The 14,218-nt window shown below is 49.3% G+C and overlaps 1 protein-coding gene across 1 annotated transcript in view; it reads right to left on the reverse strand.

Moving 5' to 3' along the window:
- Positions 1 to 7,395: 7,395 nt before the first annotated feature.
- Positions 7,396 to 14,218, reverse strand: part of LOC139250660 (uncharacterized protein C6orf118-like) — a 122,527-nt gene continuing 115,704 nt past the window's right edge. The window contains exon 9 of the mRNA XM_070873032.1: positions 7,396 to 9,527. Coding sequence (XP_070729133.1) covers positions 9,435 to 9,527 — 93 coding nt within the window. The 3' untranslated portion in view covers positions 7,396 to 9,434. The remainder of the gene's footprint in view (positions 9,528 to 14,218) is intronic.

A 14,218-nucleotide genomic window follows, 5' to 3' on the forward strand; every position in this document is an offset into this window, starting at 1 on the left:
CTGGACTTCCCCAACATTGGGAACATTCTTCCTGCATCCAACCTGTCCAAACCCGTCAGAATTTTAAACGTTTCTATGAGGTCCCCTCTCACTCTTCTGAACTTCAGTGAATACAAGCCCAGTTGATCCAGTCTTTCTTGATAGGTCAGTCCCACCATCCCGGGAATCAGTCTGGTGAATCTTCGCTGCACTTCCTCAATAGCAAGAACGTCCTTCCTCAAGTTAGGAGACCAAAACTGTACACAATACTCCAGGTGTGGCCTCATCAAGGCCCTATACAACTGTAGCAACACCTCCCTGCCCCTGTACTCAAATCCCCTCGCTATGAAGGCCAACATGCCATTTGCTTTCTTAACCGCCTGCTGTACCTGCATGCCAACCTTCAATGACTGATGTACCATGACACCCAGGTCTCGCTGCACCTTCCCCCTTCCTAATCTGTCACCATTCAGATAATAGTCTGTCTCTCTGTTTTTACCACCAAAGTGGACAACCTCACATTTATCCACATTATACTTCATCTGCCACGCATTTGCCCACTCACCTAACCTATCCAAGTCACTCTGCAGCCTCATAGCATCCTCCTCGCAGCTCACACTGCCACCCAACTTAGTGTCATCCGCAAATTTGGAGATACTACATTTAATCCCCTCGTCTAAATCATTAATGTACAATGTAAACAGCTGGGGCCCCAGCACAGAACCTTGTGGTACCCCACTAGTCACTGCCTGCCATTCTGAAAAGTACCCATTTACTCCTACTCTTTGCTTCCTGTCTGCCAACCAGTTCTCAATCCACGTCAGCACACTACCCCCAATCCCATGTGCTTTAACTTTGCACATTAATCTCCTGTGTGGGACCTTGTCGAAAGCCTTCTGAAAGTCCAAATATACCACATCAACTGGTTCTCCTTTGTCCACTTTACTGGAAACATCCTCAAAAAATTCCAGAAGATTTGTCAAGCATGATCTCCCTTTCACAAATCCATGCTGACTTGGACCTATCATGTCACCATTTTCCAAATGCGCTGCTATGACATCCTTAATAATTGATTCCATCATTTTACCCACTACTGAGGTCAGGCTGACCGGTCTATAATTCCCTGCTTTCTCTCTCCCTCCTTTTTTAAAAAGTGGGGTTACATTGGCTACCCTCCACTCGATAGGAACTGATCCAGAGTCAATGGAATGTTGGAAAATGACTGTCAATGCATCCGCTATTTCCAAGGCCACCTCCTTAAGTACTCTGGGATGCAGTCCATCAGGCCCTGGGGATTTATCGGCCTTCAATCCCATCAATTTCCCCAACACAATTTCCCGACTAATAAAGATTTCCCTCAGTTCCTCCTCCTTACTAGACCCTCTGACCCCTTTTATATCCGGAAGGTTGTTTGTGTCCTCCTTAGTGAATACTGAACCAAAGTACTTGTTCAGTTGGTCTGCCATTTCTTTGTTCCCCGTTATGACTTCCCCTGATTCTGACTGCAGGGGACCTACGTTTGTCTTTACTAACCTTTTTCTCTTTACATATCTACAGAAACTTTTGCAATCCGCCTTAATGTTCCCTGCAAGCTTCTTCTCGTACTCCATTTTCCCTGCTCTAATCAAACCCTTTGTCCTCCTCTGCTGAGTTCTAAATTTCTCCCAGTCCCCAGGTTCGCTGCTATTTCTGGCCAATTTGTATGCCACTTCCTTGGCTTTAATATTATCCCTGATTTCCCTAGATAGCCACGGTTGAGCCACCTTCCCTTTTTTATTTTTACGCCAGACAGGAATGTACAATTGTTGTCGTTCATCCATGCGGTCTCTAAATGTCTGCCATTGCCCATCCACAGTCAACCCCTTAAGTATAATTCGCCAATCTATCTTAGCCAATTCACGCCTCATACCTTCAAAGTTACCCTTCTTTAAGTTCTGGACCATGGTCTCTGTATGTTTGATACCACCAATAAGTCTGAGGCTGCTTACACCCAATGACAGCTTAGTGATATGTTTGATACCACCAATAGGTCTGAGGCTGCTTATACCCAATGACAGCTTAGTGATATGTTTGACACCACCAATAGGTCTGAGGCTGCTTATACCCAATGACAGCTTAGTGATATGTTTGATACCACCAATAGGTCTGAGGCTGCTTATACCCAATGACAGCTTAGTGATATGTTTGATACCACCAATTGGTCTGAGGCTGCTTAATACCCAATGAAAGCTAAGTTATATGTTTGATACCACCAATAGGTCTGAGGCTGCTTATACCCAATTACAGCTTAATGATATGTTTGATACCACCAATAGGTCTGAGGCTGCTTATACCCAATGACAGCTTCGTGATATATTTGATACCACCAATTAGTCTGAGGCTGCTTATACCCAATCGCAACCTTGACATTTTGAGGCATCCTGCACCCCTATCTGGTTCTGACCTCAGAATTTAGGTGGATAATGAGCTTCCCACAATAAAACACTCAGAGCTGCAAAAGACAAGAAATGTTCCTGGAAAAGTCAGGTAAGTCCTACTTTATTAAAACCCAGGTGAGCGTTTAAACAAGGTTAAGTTGCTAAAGACAACACAAAACTAATACACACATAATAAAAGTGGTGTGAGCCCCCAAAGTGTGGACCAAGTGAAATACAAGGTCGACACACTGGCTTGTTGAACCACTTTGAACTAAGGAAAAAAAGGTTTATGGGAGGAACGGACACAACTAAATTCTACACGTTTAAAATCCTTATACCCACTCTATCACCCACCCCCTCCTTTACACCTAACTAGCCGAAGCTGACAGTTGGGAGAAGACTCTAGGGTGATACTCACAGTTTCCTTTGACGGGGATAGTGGGTCCCACCTTAAATTGGATTTGCTCCAGTTATCCTCGGAGGTTGTATGGGCTCGCAGTTGTGTTTCTTTTTGGCCGGGTGAGTTGTTGGTGTGGACTGGGGTGAATGTTGCCTCCCCCGGTCACCTCGGTCGTCGGTTGTCCAGTCGGTGGGCCTCGGAGCCCGGTCCTGGTGTGCGGCTCGGTTGCTTAGGGCAAGGTTGAGCCCCCCCCCACCCTTTTCCTCTTCCTTGGTTTTCCGTCGCTGGTTCAGCACACGGATGGAGTCTAGGTCCGCTGGTGGCAGTTGTCTTTGGCCGCTCCGAAGTTCTTTAGCCTGGTCGTTCTTTTGTGAGGCCGAGTCCATCTTTTTTTTAATTTCAAAATATACTTTATTCATAAACAAATCTGTACCTTCAAAGACATTTCAATACATTTAGCTGCGGTCAGCAATACCATACACTATTATTTGGGTGCTGACGGCAGTTCCGTTCGTTACATTTCCTTGTTTTCCAGTTCAAGTGCAATTCAGTCCAATACGGAATACCTTGTAGTACATTCAAACAAATGACATTACATGTGTCACTATACAGTACACGGAATGGGTGACAGTACATTTACATTTTTTCTGTTCAACATGCATTTCGCAACAGACCTTGCATTGTACATGGCACTACATAGGTGTTGACAGATCATGGTGCTCCATGTACACAAAAAGTAAATTACAAATACAGCCCGAGGGGAGTTTTGTACTGATTCCTGCCCCCCCGGGTTTACCGTGGCAGAAGGGCTTTAAACTGTGGCCCTTCCCCACCGTGCCTTTGCGGCGACTGCACCAATTTTAAGTGCGTCCCTCAGCACGTAATCCTGGATCTTGGATTGCGCCAGTCTGCAACACGCAGACGTGGACATCTCCTTGCTCTAGAGAACCAGCAAGTTTCGGCAAGACCAAAGAGCGTCTTTGACTGAGTTGATGGCCCTCCAGCAGCAGGTGATGTCTGTCTCGGTGTGTGTCCCTGGGAACAGCCCGTAGAGCACCGAGTCCTGTGTCACGGAGCTGCTTGGGATGAACCTCGACAGCAACCGTGCATATCTTTCCAAATCTATCTTGCGAAGGCGCAATCCTTAAGAAGATGGGTGACAGTCTCGTCCACCCCGCAGCCGACTTGGGGGCACCGTGCCGTGTTGCTGATACGCCGGCTGTGCATGAACGCTCTGACAGGTAAGGCCCTCCTCACCGCCAACCAAGCTATGTCTTGGTGCTTGTGTGAAAGCTCTGGCGATGAGACGTTCTGCCAAACGAGTTCGACAGTCCACTCAGGGAACCACCCGACAGGGTCCACCCTCTCCTTCTTTCGTAGGGCGTCCAGGACCTTACGTGCTGACCACTGTTTTCTGGCCTTGTGGTCAAAGGGATTTTTTGTGAAAAACTTTTCCACGAAAGACAGGTGGACAGGCATGGTCCAACTGGTGGGGGCGTTTCGCGGCAGCGTGGCCAGACCCATCCTTCGCAATACCGGGGACAGGTAGAACCTCAGCATGTAGTGACACTTGATGTTTGCGTACTGGGGGTCTGTGCACAGCTTGATGCAGCCGCACACAAAGGTGGCCATCAGGATGAGGGCCACGTTCGGAACGTCCTTTCCTCCACTGTCCAGAGATTTGTACATTGTGTCTCTGCGGACACGGTCCATTTTGGACCTCTAGACAAAGTGGAAGACGGCTCGGGTGACTGCCGCGGCACAGGAGCGAGGGATGGGCCAGACCTGTGCCACGTGCAGCAACCCCGAGAGCACCTCACTCTTGATGACCTGGTTCTTTCCTGCCATGGAGAGGAAGTGCAGCTTCCAACATCCCAGTTTTTGTTTGACCTTGGCGATACGCTCGTCCCAGTTTTTGGCGCACGCCCCGTCCGCTCCGAGCCATATTCCCAACACCTTCAGGAAATCTGGCTTGACGGTGAAGGGAATGGAGGCTCGGTCGGTCCAGTTGCCAGCTCTTGCTGCAATTGACCTTTGCTCCCGAGGCCAGTTCAAACTGGTCGCAGATTGTGAGCAATCTGCGGACCGACTGCGGATCCGAGCAAAAAACGGCGACGTCGTCCATGTACAGGGAGGTCTTGACCTGAGCACCTCTGCTGCCTGGGATCGTCACCCCTCTAATGCCCGCATCCTTCCTGATGGACTCAGCAAAGGGCTCGATACATAACACAAACAAGAGAGACGAGAGAGGACAGCCTTGCCTGACCCCAGATCTGATTGGAAAGCTTTGAGTTTCCCACCTGTTGATTAGAACTGCACTACTGATGTCTGTGTAGAGCAGTTTGACCCAATTGTGGATACCCTCCCCAAACCCCATTTTGGAGAGCACGTCCATCAGGTACGTGTGCGATATCCTGTCAAAGGCTTTCTCCTGGTCTAAGCTGATTAAGCAGGTGTCCACTCTCCTGTCCCGCACGTAGGCGATCGTATCCCTGAGTAGCGCCAGGCTATCAGAGATCTTCCTGCCGGGGCAGCGCAGGTCTGGTCCGGGTGAATCACCAGCTCAAGAGCAGACTTGACCCTGTTGGTGATGACCTTTGACAGGATCTTGTAGTCCACATTGAGCAGCGAAATGGGCCGCCAGTTTTTGATTTCCTCCTTCTCCCCCTTCTGCTTGTAGATGAGGGTGATGATGCATTTCCTCATCGATTCTGACATGCTGCCGGCCAGAAGCATACCTCCGTACACCTCCAGCAGGTCTGGGCCCATCCAGTCCCACAGAGCCGAGTACAACTCGACCAGTAAGCCGTCGCTTCCGGAAGTTTTATTTGTCTCGAAGGACCGGACGGCCTTTGTCAGCTCGTCCAGAGTTAACGGGTGGTCCAGACTCTCCCGCTTGCTGTCGTCTAATATCTCCGAAATAGACGACAGAAAAGACTGGGAGGCCGTGCGGTCTGTGGGCTTGACGTCGTACAGCCTGGCATAGAAGGATTTGCTGATCCTCAGCATGTCAGGCTGCGAATACGTCACAGAACCATCTTCTTGCTTTAGGCTGGTGATCACAGAGCTCCCCCTGTGTACCTTTTGGAAGAAGAAACGCGAACACGTCTCATCCTGCTCGACAGAGCGGACTCTGGAGCGGAAGATGATCTTGGAGGACTCTGAGGCAAAGAGCGAGGCTTGCTGGCCCTTCACCTCTTCGAGTTCCTTCGCGACATCGACCCCCATCGACTGCAGCAGGAGCTGGTTTTGCATATTTGTCTGGAGTTGGAACAATTCTCTCTGTCTCCCTCTCACCTGCTGAACACCTTTGAGGATGAAGAACCTCTTGATTTATCGTCTTGATTGTTTCCCACCAGTGCATCGGGGAATCGCAGTGGGGCTTTACGGTTCTCCAACCTTTGTAATCCCTCTTGAGTTCCTCAATGTTTTCCGGAGTCAACAGTTTCACGTTCAGCTTCCATATCCCTCTGCCAGCTTTCTGGTTTTCCTGTGGGCGAGTCGGCCAGTAGGAGGCAGTGGTCAGAGAAGAACACCGGCGTGACGTCGGTGGATCTGACCTTGAGCTTTGTGGGACACAAACAGGTCGTCAATTCTGGAACGGACGGACCCGTCTGGTCTCGACCAGGTGTATCTGAGCGGTGCTCCGTCTGCAGGGTTGCTGAAGACGTCGCACAGCTTGGCATCTTTTACCGCATCCATCAGGAGTCTGGACGTGGTGTCCAGTTTGCTGTCGGCTCTGCTGGATCGTCCAGCCGCATCGATGATGTAGTTGAAGTCACCGCCCAGAATGACCGGCCTGGACGTTGCCAGCAGCATTGGGAGCTGCTGGAAGAGGGGCAGCCTCTCGTTCTTGAGAGCTGGGGCGTAAACATTAATTAACCTGAGAGGGGAGTTTTTGTACATTACGTCTGCTATGAGGAGGCGGCCGCCCACCACCTCCTTAACTTCGGTGATGGTGAAGTGGCCTCCCTGCAGCAGAATGCCCAGGCCGGAAGCCCGGCTGACGTTGCCTCCTGACCATATGGATGGTCCATGGGCCCACCATCGTGACCACTGCCAGTAACTGCTGAAGTGCGGCAGACCGCACTCCTGAAAGAACAGCAGGTCCGCTTTGACCTTGGCGAGGTACCCCAAGGTGGAAACACATCGCGTAGTAGATTTTACACTACGCACGTTAATACTAGCAATTTTTAAATCCATTTTAAGGCTATTTTTTACAGTTTCAACATTACGATTCACATAAATTGTCCTTTAAGTGCTTAATGGCCATTTCTAGCATGCATAGGTTATTACTATCATGGTCTACTACACCTGGGCTGGCGTGCTCGTCATCCTCTGCCGTGGGAGTGTTTCGACCAGGGGACTGCTGTAGTGCTGCGATAAAGTCCGATATGTCCTCTCCACTGTCCTCGCCTGGTGTTGGTGGTTCCTTCTTTTCATAACTCAGAGCGTTCTCGAGCTGGTGTGCTTCGATCGCTGCGTCGCTCCTGGTATTCCGGAGATGGGGTTGTAGATTCTTGGATTCTTTTCCTTCAATCTGTTTCAGCGAATACACTGAGGCGAACACCAAAGGAGCTTGTAACAAAGCAGTCTTTAATATTATGTCTCACCGGCCGAGACTTATCAGACAGAAGGAATACTCTCTTGATAGAGCGCACCCACTTCCTACGGACAAGTGTTGTTACAACATAGAGGCGCATCATTTATACAATTTCAGTACATAATACAATTGAAAGACATTTAGTTCACCCTAGCCTTTGTGATCCCTCCTTCCCTTTGTCCACTCATTAGCCGATACCTGGCCTTCTTTGCCCAATTAAATACGGGCAAGTGATTACAGCATCTGTTTCTCACAAGGAGCTTTCTCACACATTGCTTGTAAATGTTACAATTATGTTACAATTATACTGGCGTGACTAGTAACTAAGACCGTGAGAAAGTCTGTTAATTGTGCTGATGTTATAATATTTGCAATCTGACATTCTTTTAGTTATTTTCCATTACTTATATATTTTCATATATCCAGTTCACTTCACTGTCTTTATTGCTTATACATTTTCACATATCCATATTCCCCCCCCTTTTATCATTCCATGATAACACTTAGGATCATTCTAGGAGTATTGCATTCATCCGTTCACACTCTATTTCCTGAATCATATTGTTGTTATTGTCGAGTAGTTCTTTAGTTCGTTGGATCATAACCCAGGAGCCCTTGACCACAAGAGGGTTTGCTAACCTTGCCATCATTACTTTACAACAGAAGTTAAGGCAACCAACAATCAGACAACAGGTAATTATTACTACGATGAGAATAATTGCCCCATGCATTAGATAGGATCTCGAAGATCCACCTAACAGCCAATCAAACCAGCTAGATCCTCTTGCTGGCGTGGATAACTTCTTCACCTCCCTTCTTATGTGATCAGCGAGATTGGTTATGTTTTCTGAACTATCGGGGATGTAAGTGCAACATTCAGATCCTATCATGGCACACGCCCCCCCTTTCTCAGCTAACAGGTAATCGAGGGCCATTCGGTTTTGTAATGTTACGGTCCGCATTGCTACCATTTCAGCTATGATGCCCTCCAGAGCTTCAGCAGTATTGTTAGCTATCTGTTCCAATATCATCTCTAGGTTCTCTACTTCATCCATGAGACGTCTTATCCCGATTGGGAACATCATGACTCCAAAGAACTTGTCAGTGGGGGTGATGGCTCGCTTGTATCGGCTGGAGGCATGTGCTTCTGCCAGGGTACGTACTTGCCGCACAAATGGCACCACATATCCCAAATAGCAGGACCCTGTCCATCGCCTAGGCAACCAAGGATATGCCTTATGACCGCACACGAAATACGTGCCGTTAAAAGCTGCTTTCTGATATATTGCTTCCGGGTCCCAGGACTGGGCCCACAAACCTCCACCTGTGTTATCCGGAAGGTGAGAGAGGATGGTGACTCGTGCACCTGTGGTGATGTTGAGACTGTGTGGGCAATTGCTGTACCCTATGATATGTCCCTTGTTACTGGTGTCATTTCGGGTTAGACATATGTCCCCAGTTGACCTCCCAATCCCTGAGGTATTGGTCAGGGCTATGAATGGGGGTTCCTTTTCACGGTTGTAGATTGGTTGGTACCATCCCTGAAATGTCTGACTGATAGGATCTCCAACACTCTTCCACTTGGTGACCTCCCCGTGGTTGTTCACGTGTTAACGGTATGATACTCCTCCTGATCTTCGTGATCCCTCTTTTGACCCGCCTTTCATCTCTCGTATTTGTATTGGCCCCCCTCCTCTCATGATAGTCTGGCTCTGAATCCATCTGACAGTCTCAGTTCGGGTCAGTGGAACGGGGCGCAAAGGAATTCCCCCTTTGGAATGTAGAGGGATATGTGAACACACCCAGCACGTAGAAAAGTTCCCATTTTGCGCATAAACATAAGACATGTACAAAAAGGTGTTTACATGGAGCTCTCGCCTCTGTCTCCCTTCCCATGCGTCGGAACTGTCATATATCAACACTATTATACAGACTGTGGCAAACAGACATGGTTTCATCTTTTGGCTCAGAATTCAAATAAATAGTCCAATTTTGCTGATTAATAGAGTTCAGTTTTCTCGTCTCTCTTCTCAGTTCACTGTCGGTGTAGCTGGCTGTCTATCACTACGGTTAAAAGTTCACCAATTAGGATGTCGACGGCCTTGTTCAGCTGTGGAGAAGAGGAAATCTGGAACAGAAACAGGAATTAGAATAACCAGTAAAATAGGTTCATTCGAGGGTGGTGAGCTTGTAGTGGTGCAGGTGAACCCAGGCACTTTTCCTCTCAACCTTGGCTGCAGTGGGGGTAGTGAGTAACACCTGAAAAGGCCCCTCCCATCGTGGCTCTAATCCCTTCCGAATCCATTTCTTAATCAGGACATACTTCCCTGGTGCCACGAGGGATGATTCGGGTAAAACTGGGAGGTCGAGGTGAGCATCTCGAACCTGGTTGTGGGCTATTCGCAGAACCTGAGTCAAGGAAAGAATATAGGCGGTCATCTCCTGAGTCATGTGGTGGAACTGGACAGTGGAGGGGCCATTCTGATTCCAGGGGGTCCTAAGGGGTCTACCATAAATGACCTCAGCGGGGGTCAGCCTAGCCTTACTAGTAGGAGTAGTGCGAATCTGGAATAGGGCTATGGGAAGGAGTTTAAGCCAATTGAGTACGATTGATGCTACCAGTTTTGCAAGCTTGGTTTTAAGAGTTTGATTAGCACGTTCAACTAATCCCGCAGCTTGGGGTCGGTAGGCACAATGCGGCTGCTGGTTAATGCGCATCTGGGAACAGAATTCTTTGTTAACTTGGCCAATAAAGTGAGGGCCATTATCGGAACTCAGTCGCGCAGGGATACCATATCTAGGAACAATTTCCCTCATTAACACTTTAACAACAGTTTGAGCCTTTTTGTCCAGGGTAGGGTAAGCTTTGATCCATTTGCTGAACACATCCACTATTACTAACACATATTTGTAACACTGAACCCTTTGCAACTCAATGTAGTCCAACTGCAAGGTCTCAAAGGGACCTTCTGGTAGGGGCGTCTTACCCCAATCACAGGGGACTCCCTTCCTTGGATTATGCTGTTGGCAAACAAGGCAACGACTACTGATGTTCTGGGCCAATGCCTGGAGTCTAGGGTGCCACCAAGTAGCCAAAAGCGTATCACTTGTTGCCCTTGCTCCACAATGAGTAGCAAAGCGCATACATTCAATAACCCACAAGGCCAACTCGTCAGACATGCAAGTCTGTTCCGCGGGAGTGGTCCAGAGTTTAGAGACATTGCCATAAGTACATCCATAATCTTTCCACACCAGTTTATCTTTTTTAGGAGCATCCTCCTGTGCTTTAATGACATCTTGGATGGTTGGCATTGGTTTTTCCGAGGCTAACTTATCCTTTGCAGGATTTTTAGTTTGTCTCATCATTCTGGGCACTACCATTTGTTGTCCACGAGAGGCCTGTTTGGCCTCTTGGTCAGCACAGCGGTTTCCTATATCAACCAGAGAGTTTCCGGTAGTGTGGGCGGTACATTTGACAATGGCAATGCGCTTAGGGAGCATGAGGGCTTGCAACAAGTCAGATACTAGCTGCTTATGGGATACCTCATTCCCATTTGAAGTTAGGAATCCCCTATTTTTCCATAATTGTCCGAAATCATGGGCTACCCCAAAGGCATACCCAGAGTCAGTATAGATATTGACCTTGAGGTTTTTAGCCAAGATACAGGCTCGGGTGAGGGCGAATAGTTCAGCTTGTTGGGCGGAATAGGCGGCAGATTCCAGGACCTAATTCTCCTGGTCTACTATGGCGTATCCCGAATTTCGTCCGCCTTCTGGGTCAATGGAAGAGCTTCCGTCAACATACATAATACAGTCAGGGTCCTCCATTGCTACATCAACTAAATCCTCCCTGACCGAGGTAGCTTCTTGAATTAAAGATAAACAGTCATGACTCGGTTCTTCCTCATCTTGGGGTGGCTTGGTAAGAAAACAGGCCGGATTAATGGCAGTACAGTGTCGAAAGGTCAGCCTTGGATTATTTAGTAGGTAGATCTCATATCTACTTTGCCTGGCCATGGTAAGATGTTGAGTCTGCAGTTGACCCAAGAGGGCAGCTACGGAGTGAGAGGTGTATACAACAATATCCTGCTGGAGGGTAAGGTTGGCGGCAGATTGAAGGCTATTGTAGATGGCAGTTAATATTTGAGTACATACGGGGTGTCCCAAGGCAACAGAGTCTATTTTAGAAGAGTAGTAGGCAACAGGTCTATGCTTATCCCCGTGTTTCTGAGTTAAGACAGCGGTAGCACAATCTTTCAAGATCGTACAATACAGTTGAAAGGGCCGGTCATAGAGGGGCCGGCCCAAAGCCGGAGCTTGCAGCAGGGCTGTCTTTCGTTCCTTAAAGGCTTGGACGTCTGCGGTTTCTATTTCAAAGTTGCCTTCCTTGGTAGTGTACGGTGTGAGTTGCTTGGTCATCAAGGCAGCATTAGGGATCCAGGATCTACAGTAATTTATCATCCCCAACCACTGCCGCATTTGTCTAGCCGTGCTAGGGACTGGAAACTGGCAGATGGGTTCGATTCGACTAGCCTCCAAGGCTCGGTGGGTGCCTGATAAAATGATCCCAAGAAATTTGACTTGAGACTGGCCAATTTTGACCTTTGACGGGGAAACTATGTATCCCAGGGATGACAAGTAATTCAGTAACTGATTAGCATCCTCCTGATTACTTGGTTCATCTGCGCTGGCTACCAGTAAATCGTCCACATACTGAATCAAAGTGGATCGCTTAGTCAGCGTGAGAGGCTGTAACTGTCTCTGCAGGCTCCTTGAGAATAAGGTCAGGGAGTGGATGAACCCTTGAGGAAGTCTAGTCCAGGTATATTGCTGTCCCTGGTAAGTGAAGGCGAATAGGTACTGACTTGCCTGGGCTAGCGGCAAAGCAAAGAAGGCATGTTGAAGGTCTATTATAGCGAAGATCTTGGCGTTTGCTGGGATTATTGACAGTATCTGTGCTGGGTTGGGAACCAGAGCATGCAGGGGCTGGACGATAGCATTGATAGCTCGAAGGTCTTGAAATAAACGTTATTCGTTTGGTCTGCCTGGCTTAGGGACTGCCAGTATAGGAGTATTACACGGGGACTGGCATGGACCAAAATCCCCTGTTCCACTAGCCCCTTAATCAGTCGGTGGATACTCGGTATTGCCTGTGATTTCAGTGGGTACTGTCGGATAGAGGGCCCGTCCACATTGCCCTGCACTGGGAACTCAATCGGATCAATGGGAGTATAACCCACTTGGGAGGGGTCCTCTGCCCACACATGAGGATCCACATAGTCAGGTATGCCAGAGCCAGTATGATGCTGCAGAGTCGTTAAGACCTTCTCGGGGTCCCCGTGGAATTGGACTGTTCGGCCATGTTTTACAATTTGCACATCCCGGCTGGTAGGGTCAGCCTCGTCTATAGCCTGGCGCACCATAACTCCCAAATCTTTAGCGTGGTGAGGAGGTAATACTTCACGAGTAATATGTGATGCCACCGTTGGGGGCTGTCTCCACAGATTCTTTGACAATGGCAATGTGCTTAGGGAGCATGAGGGCTTGCAACAAGTCTACAGGGTGTGCTGGGCGCTTCGCTGCTCCCGTTATCCCGGAGCTGGTCTGCGTTGGTCGCTGGTTCGATCTCGGTGTTCCGGAGCTCGTGTGCACTGGGTGCTTCGCTGCTCCCGGGTTCCCGGAGCAGGGCTGCGCTGGTCGCTTCACTGCTCCCGGTCGCCTGTGGCTGTGGGTTGGCGTATTGCCTCTTGATTTGGTGTCGGTGGTGAGAGGCTTTTTCTCGCCTTTCCTCATCAGACGAGCTGCCGCCGCTGCTGTCTGTCGAGGTTGGTAGCCGCCTCTTCCCTGTCGTTTCCGCAGGGGCCCTTGCTCGCCTGTTCTCCTTACGCTTGTGGGCCTTTTTCTTGTCGGTCTCCCATCCCGCTTCATCGTCTGCTGTCTCCTCGTTCCTGGACTCGGTGCGCTGGGGGAGAGCTTCGCTGCTGGCTGCTGGTGTCTCACAGCTCGCCGTAGCAGGGTTCTCTTCCTCGCCGACTTGTTCCAAGTCCACGGGGGTGTTGGTCAGGGGGAGGGTGTGGCTCCCCTCTGGAACGTTGTGTTCCTCAGCTTCCTCCTCCTCTGGTGCAATGTTCTTTGCTGCCTGCGCATAGCTGAAGTTGCGCTTGGGGCAGTTTTTGTAAAGGTGCCCAGCCAGGCCACAGAGGTTGCAGCGCTTGGTCTCCTTACAGTCCTTTGTCTGGTGGCCTTGGTTCTTGCAGTTTCGGCAGATGACAGTTTTGCAGCTTGCCGCCACATGGCCTGCCTTCCCGCAGGTGTGGCACACGTTGGGTTGGCCAGCGTACACCATGTAGCCCCGACTTCCTCCGATGGAAAAGCTGGAGGGGGTTGCAGGATGGTTCCGCTGGCGTCCACCTTCATGGTGACCTGGATCTGGCGCTTGCTGGTCAAAATCCCGTGCAAGTCTTTCACGTCGCTGCTGTTTCCTGCCCCATCGACATACCTGGCGAGGAATGTCAGCACATCAATGACCGGGATGTGGGGGTTGTACATTTGCACTGTGATAGTGCGTCTTCTCTGCGACGGGAGGGTGAACAGTGGCTCCCAAGTTAGCACTGAGCGCAGCGGTTCACTCGCCTCCTTCAAACCCTTCAGGAACTTCAGGCAGAGGGTGATGGTTCTGAAGGTCACGTCGAAGTAACCTCTCTTCGGGAGGTCCTGCAAGGCGAAGATGTCGGCGACTTTCATGCTGCATGTTCCCAGCAGGATTTTCTTCACGAACAGGTCCCGGTTGATCGTTGTCTGGCCCTCCACTTTCTTCAC

The sequence above is a fragment of the Pristiophorus japonicus genome, unplaced genomic scaffold, assembly GCF_044704955.1.
Source record: "Pristiophorus japonicus isolate sPriJap1 unplaced genomic scaffold, sPriJap1.hap1 HAP1_SCAFFOLD_405, whole genome shotgun sequence".
NCBI classification, from domain to species: Eukaryota; Metazoa; Chordata; class Chondrichthyes; family Pristiophoridae; genus Pristiophorus; species Pristiophorus japonicus.